Consider the following 14,656-nt stretch of genomic DNA (forward strand, 5'->3'; position numbering starts at 1 on the left):
TCTTCGGCCCGGCTTGCTTGAATCCTGATGGTGCAATGAGCAAGGGACTCACATCTGAGTATACCCTTCCACGCTTAGGGTGGACAAAAATATTTAAAACAAGGGGTGGTGAGGGACAGAGTCTCTGAATTAAACAGAATACTCTCACCCAGTCAAGAGATCAGGGCTAGATCCAACACCGTTTTTTAGCTCACTGCACCATCCCAGTTTCAGAACCTGGCTGTATGCAAATTAGCCTGTTCCTGTCCCAGTGCATGATGGGAACAGGGCAAACCAAACTACAAAAGCCAATTCTTACACTGGGAAGGAAACAAGCTACCGGGGACCGGTTTCTGGCATTTCAGCCTCTTTGGCCCGGCTTGCTTGAATCCTGATGGTGCAATGAGCAAGGGACTCACATCTGAGTATACCCTTCCACGCTTAGGGTGGACAAAAATATTTAAAACAAGGGGTGGTGAGGGACAGAGTCTCTGAATTAAACAGAATACTCTCACCCAGTCAAGAGATCAGGGCTAGATCCAACACCGTTTTTTAGCTCACTGCACCATCCCAGTTTCAGAACCTGGCTGTATGCAAATTAGCCTGTTCCTGTCCCAGTGCATGATGGGAACAGGGCAAACCAAACTACAAAAGCCAATTCTTACACTGGGAAGGAAACAAGCTACCGGGGACCGGTTTCTGGCATTTCAGCCTCTTCGGCCCGGCTTGCTTGAATCCTGATGGTGCAATGAGCAAGGGACTCACATCTGAGTATACCCTTCCACGCTTAGGGTGGACAAAAATATTTAAAACAAGGGGTGGTGAGGGACAGAGTCTCTGAATTAAACAGAATACTCTCACCCAGTCAAGAGATCAGGGCTAGATCCAACACCGTTTTTTAGCTCACTGCACCATCCCAGTTTCAGAACCTGGCTGTATGCAAATTAGCCTGTTCCTGTCCCAGTGCATGATGGGAACAGGGCAAACCAAACTACAAAAGCCAATTCTTACACTGGGAAGGAAACAAGCTACCGGGGACCGGTTTCTGGCATTTCAGCCTCTTCGGCCCGGCTTGCTTGAATCCTGATGGTGCAATGAGCAAGGGACTCACATCTGAGTATACCCTTCCACGCTTAGGGTGGACAAAAATATTTAAAACAAGGGGTGGTGAGGGACAGAGTCTCTGAATTAAACAGAATACTCTCACCCAGTCAAGAGATCAGGGCTAGATCCAACACCGTTTTTTAGCTCACTGCACCATCCCAGTTTCAGAACCTGGCTGTATGCAAATTAGCCTGTTCCTGTCCCAGTGCATGATGGGAACAGGGCAAACCAAACTACAAAAGCCAATTCTTACACTGGGAAGGAAACAAGCTACCGGGGACCGGTTTCTGGCATTTCAGCCTCTTCGGCCCGGCTTGCTTGAATCCTGATGGTGCAATGAGCAAGGGACTCACATCTGAGTATACCCTTCCACGCTTAGGGTGGACAAAAATATTTAAAACAAGGGGTGGTGAGGGACAGAGTCTCTGAATTAAACAGAATACTCTCACCCAGTCAAGAGATCAGGGCTAGATCCAACACCGTTTTTTAGCTCACTGCACCATCCCAGTTTCAGAACCTGGCTGTATGCAAATTAGCCTGTTCCTGTCCCAGTGCATGATGGGAACAGGGCAAACCAAACTACAAAAGCCAATTCTTACACTGGGAAGGAAACAAGCTACCGGGGACCGGTTTCTGGCATTTCAGCCTCTTCGGCCCGGCTTGCTTGAATCCTGATGGTGCAATGAGCAAGGGACTCACATCTGAGTATACCCTTCCACGCTTAGGGTGGACAAAAATATTTAAAACAAGGGGTGGTGAGGGACAGAGTCTCTGAATTAAACAGAATACTCTCACCCAGTCAAGAGATCAGGGCTAGATCCAACACCGTTTTTTAGCTCACTGCACCATCCCAGTTTCAGAACCTGGCTGTATGCAAATTAGCCTGTTCCTGTCCCAGTGCATGATGGGAACAGGGCAAACCAAACTACAAAAGCCAATTCTTACACTGGGAAGGAAACAAGCTACCGGGGACCGGTTTCTGGCATTTCAGCCTCTTCGGCCCGGCTTGCTTGAATCCTGATGGTGCAATGAGCAAGGGACTCACATCTGAGTATACCCTTCCACGCTTAGGGTGGACAAAAATATTTAAAACAAGGGGTGGTGAGGGACAGAGTCTCTGAATTAAACAGAATACTCTCACCCAGTCAAGAGATCAGGGCTAGATCCAACACCGTTTTTTAGCTCACTGCACCATCCCAGTTTCAGAACCTGGCTGTATGCAAATTAGCCTGTTCCTGTCCCAGTGCATGATGGGAACAGGGCAAACCAAACTACAAAAGCCAATTCTTACACTGGGAAGGAAACAAGCTACCGGGGACCGGTTTCTGGCATTTCAGCCTCTTCGGCCCGGCTTGCTTGAATCCTGATGGTGCAATGAGCAAGGGACTCACATCTGAGTGTACCCTTCCACGCTTAGGGTGGACAAAAATATTTAAAACAAGGGGTGGTGAGGGACAGAGTCTCTGAATTAAACAGAATACTCTCACCCAGTCAAGAGATCAGGGCTAGATCCAACACCGTTTTTTAGCTCACTGCACCATCCCAGTTTCAGAACCTGGCTGTATGCAAATTAGCCTGTTCCTGTCCCAGTGCATGATGGGAACAGGGCAAACCAAACTACAAAAGCCAATTCTTACACTGGGAAGATCAAGCCCTGATCTTTGGACTGGGTAAGAGTGGTCTGCTCAATTCAGACACTCTGTTCATCACCACCCCCTTTTGTAAATCGATTTTGGCCACTATAGGTGTGGCAGGGTATACTCAGACATGAGTCCCTTTCTCACTGCTCCATCAGGATTCAAGCAAGCCGGGCCGAAGAGGCTGAAATGCCAGAAACCGGTCCCCGGTAGCTTGTCTCCTTTCTGGTAAAGAATTGGCTTGGTAGTTTAGTCTGCCCTGTTCCCATGATGCACTGGGCCAGGGACAGACTGATTTGCATATAGCCAGATTCTGAGCTGGGATGGGGCAGTGAGATAAATAACGGTGATGGATCAAGCCCTGATCTTTGGACTGGGTAAGAGTGGTCTGCTCAATTCAGACACTCTGTTCATCACCACCCCCTTTTGTAAATCGGGTTTATACATGTGACAGCTGTTCTTTTTCACCTGCCACCAAAATAGACACTGAACGATTCATATATTTGACAATGCCAGATTTTAAAACAGTGTCTTTCAACGATCTAGTGAAATCAGCTAATCAATATATGCAATGTACTCAGTGCAAATCGGAAATGTTGTCAACATTATTTATACAAAGATGTGGACATTATATTATTTTAATGCTGCAACGTTGTAGAGCAGATGGAACAAAATTGGAAATCATAATTAAAAATGTGGCAGGTCAAGTTTCAATTTCAGGACGAACTTTTAAAACACTGGCTATTGTTTTCCACAATGGAACTAACTACTTCAAAATCTGAACACTATACTGTATATTTAAAATGCAATAAAGGATGGACACTATGTAATGATGTACATTTAGAGTATAAATTTCATTTGCCTAATGAATTACCAAATTCATATTTAAAATTTTGATGTCAAAATTCTGAGAAGATATCAACATGAATTATGGAGTATATTTTGGATACTTACACTACAAATGATTTTAGATACATCATTCACCCTATTGGAAGCATGTGAATATGATTTTAGAAGTCTATCTTGGATATCCTCATTGCAAATGTTTTCAGAAACATAAGTCGGCCTATTGGGAAGGTGTGTATATGAATTCAAAAGTTTATTTTCGATATACTTAATGGCAATATTTTCACAAACATCATTCGGCCACTTGGGAAGAGGTTGGTAATTACGGATTCAATTATTGATTCTATTCTTTCATATTGCATTTGCAAAATTGTGTTCGAAAGAAGGTTCTCATATATTTGATCTTTGTATTATGTACTATGTTACTAAGGATGTTCATTTGTGAAAATGTAAATACCAAGCTGTGTTTGTTGTAGATATTTTGAAGAGAAATACGATTTTTTAACAAGCTTATTGACTGTATTTTTTGCCTGCTGTCATCTGATGATTAACATTGAAATCACTGTTAATGGTGAAATTTAATACAATCTGAAGACAGCAAAAAAAGGCTACTTGAATATGTGATGTAATTGTATCCTAACGTGTTGCAAAAACTATAAAATTATATTTAATACCAGATTTTTTTCCTCTTTTACAGACCTTACTACTAAAGTTTAAAATATTTAAATTTGCATTAAAGAAAAGTGAATATATATTACTATGCATTTCATATCTACTTGAAAACAGGTAAGATTGATTCACCCAGGTACTACCCTTGCTGTCTATCAAAGACACTGTCACTCCCCATGCCCATCTCCAGTCACCCAGCCAGTACTATATATTAATGCAATCTCTCTACTAATACACAAGCAATTATAAATACACTATGCACTCTCTTTACAGCACTATAATCATCCAGTTACTAGTCACGTACTTATGGAATGGCCTAACTACCAATACAAGTACAGCTACAATTCTGTACACTATCCATGCAGACCTCTAACCACCTATATACTATTGATTCACTCCTCTAAATACAGTTATTACCCATGCAATCTAGGAATCCTACTGTGAGTCCGATACACTTCTCCAATCACCCATCCAGCCAATACGTCAGCACTGATGAATTCATCATTCACTCTGTCTTTAATCTGGAAAGTTCTAAACCTGGTGAATCGGGGGCTGGTCACCATAACGTGATTTGGTAAAGTTAGTACTCAGATCAAGGCTATCCATAAAGTGCACCAAAGAGTTAAACAGACGTTCCACACGCAATGCTGTTCTGAAAATAAGGATGACATTGTCTGCATAAAGTAACACGGGGATCGAACGATGTTCGCTACGAGGCATAGCTGTACCACCATCAATAAGGGCATTATACAGATTGTTTATATATACGGCGCTTCCCTATCCACAAAGGGCACAAATCTGTTGCCTGCATGTCATAATATGTACTTTGCAGAAAGCACACGCACCTTCTATGCTACCCTAGAAGATAAAACTGGACAAACACTCAGAATTCTCCCGGAACTGCATTAACCAGCTGAGTTATCCTATCATTATTATTATTATTATTATTATTATATTTCTTATATAGCGCCAGAATCGACCCCCGAAGGGGTATCTCCGCCCTTGCCTTGGGAAACCGTCCTAGTTTTTCCCTGTGAGATAGCCCCTACAGGGCATCCCCAAGGTGAAAGCCAGGCATCCCGCCGCGGGGGGCGTTGTGGAGATTAAGCAAGCTTAATGCCCAGAGTTGCAGTGTCTGAACCCATGATTAGGTCAGGCACCGAAACGAGAATTATCGAGTCCATGGACATTTGAGCTCAAGACCTGCCGCGTCGGGAATTGAACCCTGGTCCCGGGTCTGACCTCTGCTTCAGGGTCTGCCTGCTCTAACCAGTGAGCCACACTTCTCCATTACTATGACAAGCGCAAATCTAATGAAGCGCGCCCTTAGGACCTGGGCACCCCGGGCCACCCCCCCGGTCACGTGATCCTGGGCGGCTGGTCGCCCAATCGGCACTCGGTCGCCCAAGTACTTCCGGGTCGGCACACGTATGTCCGGCTGGGGTGGCAGGGGGCGGAGACCTTTGCCCTATTTAGGGTCAGGCACCATGGCTCCAGTCTCTCTTTGCCCTCTGCCACTCCAGCTGACTACCTCGCCGGGCGACTCCTTTTTCCACCCCCTCACCTTTAAATTTGAATTCCTTCGTCCCCCGGCGCTCGCACCTCCCGTTGGATTGTCGAGGGAGTGCGAGGAGCTGCTTGAAGGCGGCGCTGGTGATCCGGAGCCCGGCGGCGAGGCTCGGCGGCTGTGGAGAGAGTCGGCGGGAGATCAGCGCGCTGCGGCGGAGAGACGCCCATTATTGCCAGGTAAGGGGCCGGGAGTTCTGGGGGGCCTGCTTGCAGCCGCTGATTGCGGGAGGGGGTTCGCGGGTTTTTTGTGGGCTTACTTCTGGTGGTTGGTGGCTGCCCGTGGGGCTCCTGGGGTCCGGGTTCCTTGTGGCAGCGTGGGCGGCTCGGCGAGGGGAGGCTGGGGAGCGGGGTGGTATTTACACAGGAGTCTGGTTAGGTGCGCGAGGCGGCAGTGGGGATATTAATTGGAGCACTCACTTCGAAGGGACAGTTTCCCGCGCAAATTGCATTGTTTTAAAGCGGCAGTGGGGAAATTAGTTGTAGCATTCATCTCGGAGGCACAGTTTCCCGCGCAAAATCGCATTGTTGTAAGCACCGGTGCGCACTCAGAGAGCGATGGCCCCAAGAAGGTCAGCCATAAACGGAAGGGGAAGGACCCCGAAATTGCACAACTGTTAAAACTAGTGCTTGCTAAGCTGGGCAAGGATCAGGAGAGCGCGAGCGATAGCGATGCCTCGCAGGATGAGCCTGAGCAGGAGATCATTAGCGAGCGACCGCGTAGGGAGGGGGTGCCACCAAGGGCTGCTTTCCCCCCCTTAGTGAAGAAGCCCAGAGCTCAGCGAAAGCGTAAAGGGAGTGCATCACGTAAAAAGTCTCATGGCAGGGTAGCTGAGGACGAGAGACCAGTAGGTCCCGTCCCTCCTCCGTTAGAGGAGATACCTGCTACTCCATTAGAAGATGTGATTCCTACCCCCCTCATACCGGTCATACCAGGGGTGGACCTACCGCTAGGAGCGGGACCTACTGGGGGAACACCAATACCTGCAGTAACGCCAGCTGACCCCGTGGGTTCAGCATTGGCAGAGATTAGGGAAGCACTGAAAGCATTGGCCCCAGTAAATCCGCACCAGGCCGTGATGGGGGTACCAGCACCTCCCCCCCCCCCCCTCAGCCAGTGGTGGCGGCAGCAGGCGCGCAGGACCCGATGGCTGGGCTTTTAGCATCTGTAGCTAATCTAGTGGGACAGCTAGCACCCCCGGCAGCGGGGCAGACTCCCAGCACAGTGGCAGCAGCCCCGTGGGCACCAGGGCAGACTGTGGAACAGGGGGCGCTGTTAGAAATCCAGAGGCAGTTGGCACTTGTAGTAGAGACGCGGAGTGCGAAGCCCAGTGTGACTACAGGAGCGACACCAGCTATAGCGACAATACCTGTGGGAGGTAAGGCATGCGAGGTGGCGGCCAAGGGCGGGGAAGCGGGGATAGTGCCAGGGGGGTGTCACAGGAATGTGTTATCCCAACCTGGAATGTTAGCCACGCATGTGTCCACGGAAATGAAAGAAAAAATCTGGAAAGGGGCGTATGTGGATATTTGCGCTCATCAGGCCTACTAGGAGGGACATGGAGTTCAGGGAGAGGGAAGTAAAAGAGGGCTCCTCCAAAGACAGGAGGCCAAGGGTAGAGGAGTCTCTTACTAATTGGCTCTTTGGCTTTCATGTGTACACGACGGTCTTGTTGGAGAAAAGGCCAGAGTTAGCGATTCCATTGGTTTTCTACACAAATAAAATTGTGAAAGCGCATGCGACTCATGGGGGAACAGCTTGGTTGGATTATGATAGGGAATTCCGGTGGGCAAAAGAGGAGAACCCGAGTATTGGCTGGGACCAGGTCGAAATAAATGCCTGGCTTGAGAACGTTAATGGTGGGGGGCACCACACCAAGCAGCCATTTCGGACCTCACAGGGAGGCCCGGGGGAAAAGAAAGGAGCTTGCTGGGCATTCAATAAGAAGTCATGCAATTATCCCGCGGAGCAGTGCAGATTCAGACATGCCTGCTCCTATTGTGGTCACTCCTCCCATCCAGAGTTCAAATGTAATAAGAAGTTCAAAGAGCGCGGGGGGGCTGGGAACAAGGAGCACAAGCCTCCTCAGCAATAAGCTTCCTTCTCCTGTAGACCTAGGGAGATTAATTTATTGGCTCAATCAGTACCCAGATAAGGCAGCAGCCAAGGTTTTGTTTGATGGTTTTTCTGTAGGTTTTCGTATTCCCGCCCTAGGCGTCCCTCCCGTTGACCAATGCAACAATCTCATGTCAGCTAGAATGCACCCAACGGTAGTGGCAGCTAAGGTAGAGAAGGAATTGGCCTTAGGTAGGGTCGCTGGCCCTTTCCCCACTCCTCCGTTGGCAGGTTATGTCTGCTCCCCCCTGGGAGTAGTGCCTAAGAAGGATCCTGGGCAGTTTAGAATGATACACAACCACACAGCTCCTAAAGGTTTCTCGGTGAATGACTGCATTGACCCAGCTTTGTGTTCTGTGACTTACTCATCCTTTGACGCCGCTGTGCGGATGGTGAAGGAACTAGGGCGGGGGGCGATGTTAGCGAAAACTGATATTGAATCTGCCTTCCGTCTTGACGCCAGTACATCCTGAGGATTACAAACTATTGGGATTCCAGTTTCAGCAGCAATTCTACTATGATAAGTGCATGCCCATGGGCTGTGCGGTGTCTTGCAAATATTTTGAGACCTTTAGTTCCATGCTGCAATGGGTTTTTTCGCACAGGACAGGTTGCGGCAATGTGGTGCATTACCTAGACGATTTCATGGTGATGGGTCCGGCAGCGTCTGAGGAATGCGCCAGAGCGCTCAAGGAGCTGGTGTCGATGTTTTGGGAGTTTGGGGTTCCCCTGGCCCCGGATAAAACAGTAGGCCCGGCCACGTGCATGTCCTTTTTGGGGATAGAAATTGACACAGTGGCAGGGGAGTGCAGGTTGCCTTTAGATAAAGTTCAGGCTTTTTCCCGAGCGATTGACGCCACCCTGGCGGGCCCTAAGGTTACACTTCATCAGCTCCAGGTACTTGTTGGTCAGCTCAATTTTGCCCTAGGAATCATCCCCATGGGGCGCCCTTTCTCTAGATCCATAGCCAGGTCAATGGGGGGGTTAACACACAAACACCACCGTGTTAGGCTGAGGGCCGAGGTGAAGGAAGATCTTAGGGTTTGGCGCAGTTTCCTGAGAGATTTCAATGGCAGGGTGGTGTGGCTTGCCCCTCCGGTGTCTAGCTCAGAACTCGGCCTGTTTACTGACTCGGCCGGCAGCATCGGTTTTGGGGCCATTTTGGGTCCTTCCTGGTGTGGGGCGGAGTGGCCAGCGGAGTGGCACAGGACAGGCCTGACAAAAAACATAGCATTCCTGGAACTCTTTCCTATAGTTGTAGCTGTGACAATTTGGGCCGACCGCTTCAGAGACAGGGCAGTGGTGTTCTGGTCAGACAACATGGCTGTGGTGGAAGCTATTAACAGGCAAGAGGCCTATTGTGGGCATGTGTTGAGACTGTTAAAACGTTTGGTGTTGGTATGCTTGAAGCTGAACTTGACTTTTAAGGCGGCGCATACACCGGGAGTTGACAACAATGCTGCTGATGCTTTGTCTCGTTCCAAGTTGCAGGAATTCCGGAGGTTCCACCCGCAGGCAGAGGAGCGAATGACAGAGTTCCCACCATCACTGTGGACAATTGGTGCCCCGCATTAGCGGGGCTGGTAGGTGCTTCCCTCAACGATCGCACCAAGAAATCTTACCAAAAGCATTTTAATTCTTACAGGTCTTTTGTGAAGGAGGCTGGGTTGCCTCAATTGTTTGCTCCAGATGCTATTCATGGGTACCTCCAGACGTTAAGGGATCAGGGCAGGGCTGTCTCGTTCGTTAGGGCTAACTTGTCAGCAATAGGCTTCTTTGCAAAACTAGCAGGGGTGCGAGACCCGGGTGGCTCTTTTTTAGTCAGGAAAGCTGTAGCGGGCTGGGCTAGACTAGAAGGACCTAGGCGGGATTCTCGTAGGCCTTTGGACATCCCGACCTTATGTGCCATGGTGGACCTATTGCCCTCGGTTTGTAATTCCCCTTTCGAAGGCATCCTGCTGGGGGCGGCTTTCACTCTAACCTTTTATGGGGCATTCCGTCTGGGTGAAGTGGTGGGGTCCTCTAGGGTTGACCAGGAAGGGGGCCTCCAACATAGGGACACTTGCCTGTCTTCTAGTGGTCTAGTAGTAACTTTAAGGAGATCGAAGACTGACCAATTGGGAAAAGGGGTCACCATTCGGCTGGGTCCTGCGCCAGGGGTCTCGGCATGCCTGGTAACCCAGATGAGAGCGTACCTGGCCCTGCGCCCGGTTGGGAGCGGGCAGGCCTTGTTTATTCATGAGAACGGGGACTGTTTGTCCCAGTTTCAGTTTAAGGCGGTGCTGGGACTAGTGCTGGCGCGATTGGGCCTGGGGGCGGCGGGATACTCATCCCATTCTTTTAGGATTGGCGCAGCTACTTTGGCCGCAGGGGCGGGCCTCCAGAGCGATGTGATTAAAAGAGTGGGGCGCTGGTCGTTCGATTGCTATCGCAGATATGTGAGGCCTGAATTGTTGTGATGATGGATCAATGAGTGACTGTGACTTGTGCCTGACTTTTCCATTTCTCTCCTCTAACTTAGTATGCCCGCGAAGGTGGTGTGGGTATTGGGGCACTCGTTCGTGCGTCGCGCTACGGTGCGTTTACATCAACGGCGAGTGGTGAAACCGGCAGACTTGGGCGGGACGGAATTCCTGCGGCGAGGCATCGGAGGTAAGCGAATTTGTCACCTGAGGCGGCTCGTGGAGGAGTTAAGAGATCAAGAAGGGCACAAGTCTCCAGATTGGATTATCATTCACCTGGGAGGAAATGACATGGTGGATCGTGGCCGCTTGGCAGTCAAAGAGGCGTTGCTGGCAGAGTTTGCGTGGTTAGGGAAAATCTTCCCATCGGCCAGGATTGCTTGGTCGGCGATGATACCGCGCAGGACATGGGGCCCGGGAGTTCGAACAAGGTCCTTGAATGTGTCAGTAAGGCGACTCAACGGGGAGATGGCAAGGTTGTGCTCAGTGAAGGGCCGCTTGTGTCATATCCCACACCGGATGATCTCGGGAGAGGCTATGTACCACAACGACGGAGTGCATTTGTCGGACTTGGGCACAGACACATGGATTAAAGGACTTTGGTCATTTATACAGAGCGCAGGTGGAGAGGGTGGCAGACCTGAGGGCCTTGGCCACCCTTGTGGCGGAAGAGAGACCTGCGATCCGTGACATTGACTAACACAAGGGACTGCCTTACGTACTCCATAGGCCAGCACTGAGGGGGGAGACGGTAAGCTCTTCGCTGGGAAGATGTGACCACCAGCAGGGGAGGCTAGGGCGACAGATCACGAGCCTCCTGGGTCCCTGGGCAGCCTGGTGGTCGGGGGGGTGGGCCCTGGAATTGGCGGACAAGGATCAGAGGGTGGGGCCCACTTCTCTTGGCGCAGGTGCGGTGCACCTGGCGTGGTAGGCTCAGTGCGAGATGCGAGCCAGAGGGCCCCCTTGGTGCTGGGGGGCGATGAGATTAATTTGCATTTATGATTTACAGTTATGAAGATGAATATTAAAAGTGTCTGTGATTTTGATTATGCATGTTACTTTGCTTTGTCATGTTTATGATATGTTGAAATTAAACATGGCCTTTTTTATAACCCACTCAATGCTTTGAGGCTTCAATTGTGGGTTGGTGTGTCAACTAGGGGGGGCGGGGCCTTGCTGGGGGGATCCGGGTCCTATGATCCTCTGACACTTGCTGGGCACACAAAGATCTCTGCAGCAGGTGTCCTAACCCTTAAGATGTTTCAAAACGCAGACTCTTTGTGACCAATTAAGCCAGAACAGGTTTACTGTCACATTTGTCTTTTTTCCCATTGTCTTTGCAGCATAATTTTAAAAAAATACATACATAAATTGGCTGTTAGACTCCACTTTAAATTACTCCGCCCCTCATGGCTCCACCACTTTTAATCTGCCACACCTTGGCCCCAATGTATGTATGGGTTCCCAGAGTATCTTTTTCAGTTCCAGCACTGAACGTGGCGCCTGGCTTTGAAGCGCCATGACTCCGACATCAAGCGCTATAGAAATCAAAATGTGAGATCTGTGCTCTTACCTGATTGCAGATTGCGTCAGTGTCTGGCCATGTGGCCACTTGTAAAGTTCTCCTGGGTGTCCCTGGAGTCTCTTGATGCTGAGGGGGGTCTAGGTGGCCCCAGGGTGCACGGCGTGCACTTGTCCACATCACTCCAAGATGCGAACACTGCGGCTCCCGGGCAGGATGCCCTGTGCAATCAGATGTCCACATCGAGCATTCCCGCGGACTGTCCCTTTCACTGCTCGGGCCCAGTGTCCGCCAGGAGCCCAGTGATGAGACGAGCGCCAGCAGATGGGGGGCAAAGATGAGCGCACACCACGGGAGCAGGGCCCTCTGAGGGCGAGGAGTCCTGGGCGCAGCGCCGGGCATCCCTCAGATCAGGACGGGCTTCTTTCTGGCGAGGGCTGCCTTCAAGAGCCCATAGTACTTCTGCGCCCCTCGGGGAGCCGTGCAGCCCCTCGGACCCAGAGCCAGTTCTGTCAGGACGTCCCGAAGTGCAGAAGGACCCGCGCCGCCGCCATCAGCCCTGCACGCCTCCTGGAAAGCACCGCGTTTCCACTGCAAATCCGTTGCCTCCTGCAACAAAACGCTCCAGTGACACATGTTATTCAAGGCCACCCCGAAGAGACTGCTCCGGGCTTACCTACAGACAAACACATCAGGGACAACAAAGGGGTGCGCGCTGCAGGGTTGATGTCTTTCAGCTCAAGTCAGAGGCCGCGCTAAACGCAGGGTAGGTACTGTTACCAAGTTTCTTAAACACTTAAACAATAACGAAGCGTGCCTGTGAGTTAGCAGTCACCCACGCAGTGGAACGCGTACATTCCTGAATCTTGAAGCGCACAGGCCCTGTCGCCCCGCCCTGTCGTCTCCCCATTGGTTAAAACATGACACCTCTCTGGAGTTGTAAACGGGTCAGCCAGCCTGTGTTTTCAAGTCTCTCCTATGCGCTGCCGGGATATGTAGTGAGCTCTGCTCTGTCCATGGAAACCTCTTCACCCTTTTGAACACACCGTGAAACAAACAGAAACACGAAAACAACCCATACGAAGTGATTGGAAATGCTTGGTCTCCTATGCTTCTTTGGCCAGCGCTTGAAATGTTTGGCAGCTTTTCTGTCATTGGAAAACTATTAAAAACTCAATGTCCCAGAATCCCTAGCAGCTGTTCCTTTTCGCATCACGCACAGATTTGCTCAGAGTAACTGTTGCCAGACGAGCCCTTCTGAAACTTTCAATGCTTTGTAAATACAGGGCAGCTATTAGGTAGCAACCCGCCTCTTATAGAGGCAGCGCGGATACTTTGTTTATGTATCCTTTAAAGGAAGACTCCACCAGCCAAATGGGGGTGAAGCCAGCTGCCCGGTCAAATACGGGGAGCATCCCCTCGGAGGGAGCCTAGACGAGCAGGGCTCGCTCTGCCCCGTCTCCGGCTGGGATGGCTGACTCGTGCTCGAGCGATGTGGTGCTGCGGGTGTCCGTGGAGTCTCTGCAGGTGGTCCCCGGGCTGATGGCGGCCGCCGTGGTCGTGGGAGTGGTGCTGGGAGTCGTCGCGGGGGGCCTGCTCTGCTTCTTCGTGTTCCTGCCCCGCTTGAAAAGGAAGGTAAGTGCTCCCCAGCCGGGACTGACTTTACTGCGAAATAATCTCTGCATTCTTACCCCTCTCACAATCGCTTGCATTTGACAGATTTGATCCCAGAGAAAATCACGTTGTAGATGGTGTCATTAATGTTTATGCGCTCTTGTATCTTCTTGTATTCCTCTCTTTGTTAGTAGGAGCCACTCTTCTAGATTGGTCTATTAAAGTGCATAATTATAGATTTGCAAATCTGTGCACATTGTAGTTGATTTCAGCAACACAAAGATTGACAAAACATAAAGGGAAAAATCAAACTTTCGCAACAGATGTAAAGCCGGGAGTGCAGGACAGTGCGCCTTGATCTGCAGCATTTCATAGACTTCGAAACAAGTGAGTAGTCATAACAGTGAAATAACTCCCCCATTGAACCATATCTTAAATGGCACCAAGGGACAGAGCCCAACACTCCCTGGAACAGTTTCCTATACCCTGTCCGTCCTTCCTTTCACTTCTCCTTTCATGTATCCATCCACCCAATCATCCATCCATCCAATCATCCATCCATCGGTTCTCACATCCACCCTTTATTCATCCACATTTGCATGTTCCCTTCATTGTCCATCCACTCGTCGGTATATTCATTCAGCCCTTTATGTTTTTAGCCATTGATCCTGTCACTAGCCCATCCCCTATCCTTCCACCAATCCTCAATTCACTCTGCTGCTCATCGTTCCATTGCTCCATTCATCCATCCATCTGGTTCATTCTATAGTCCATTCATCCTTTCACCCATCACCATTTCTTCCTTCTTTGTTTCGAAGTTTCCTTCCTTCTTTCACTCTTCTTTTCCCCTTCCATTCTTTTCTTTCTATCTGCTCATCCTACTTTTTCATCTCATCCTTTTTTTTTCTTACATTTCAATCATCAGCTCTCTTTCTATTTCCTCTCTTTGCTTTTTCCAATTGTCTCTCTTTCACTGTACATGTCCCATTGGGCCGCTCTTGGGCCAATACCTCTGTCACAGTATTTTCTTACAATGTTATTTATGACCATTTGGTCTGCAAATAGAAGAGGCCTATAAACAACGAATCACTATCTTAGCTGTTTAGCAGTTCATCGGGCCCAGTGGCACCAATCCACATTT

At 49.6% G+C, this 14,656-nt stretch overlaps 2 protein-coding genes across 3 annotated transcripts in view; one reads left to right on the top strand and one right to left on the bottom strand.

The window, feature by feature from the left end:
* EVC2 (EvC ciliary complex subunit 2) overlaps positions 1–12,798 on the bottom strand; it is a 494,903-nt gene extending 482,105 nt beyond the window's left edge. For both annotated transcript variants that reach the window (XM_086964103.1, XM_086964102.1), the window contains exon 1: positions 11,953–12,798. In XM_086964103.1, the coding sequence (XP_086820229.1) occupies positions 11,953–12,303 (351 nt within the window). In that variant the 5' untranslated portion in view covers positions 12,304–12,798. The remainder of the gene's footprint in view (positions 1–11,952) is intronic.
* A 309-nt stretch (positions 12,799–13,107) lies between these two features.
* Positions 13,108–14,656, top strand: part of EVC (EvC ciliary complex subunit 1) — a 609,121-nt gene continuing 607,572 nt past the window's right edge. Inside the window, exon 1 of the mRNA XM_086964104.1 lies at positions 13,108–13,536. Within this exon, the coding sequence (XP_086820230.1) occupies positions 13,372–13,536 (165 nt within the window). The 5' untranslated portion in view covers positions 13,108–13,371. The remainder of the gene's footprint in view (positions 13,537–14,656) is intronic.

Source organism: Lissotriton vulgaris, chromosome 3_2, assembly GCF_964263255.1.
Source record: "Lissotriton vulgaris chromosome 3_2, aLisVul1.2, whole genome shotgun sequence".
NCBI lineage: Eukaryota > Metazoa > Chordata > Amphibia > Caudata > Salamandridae > Lissotriton > Lissotriton vulgaris.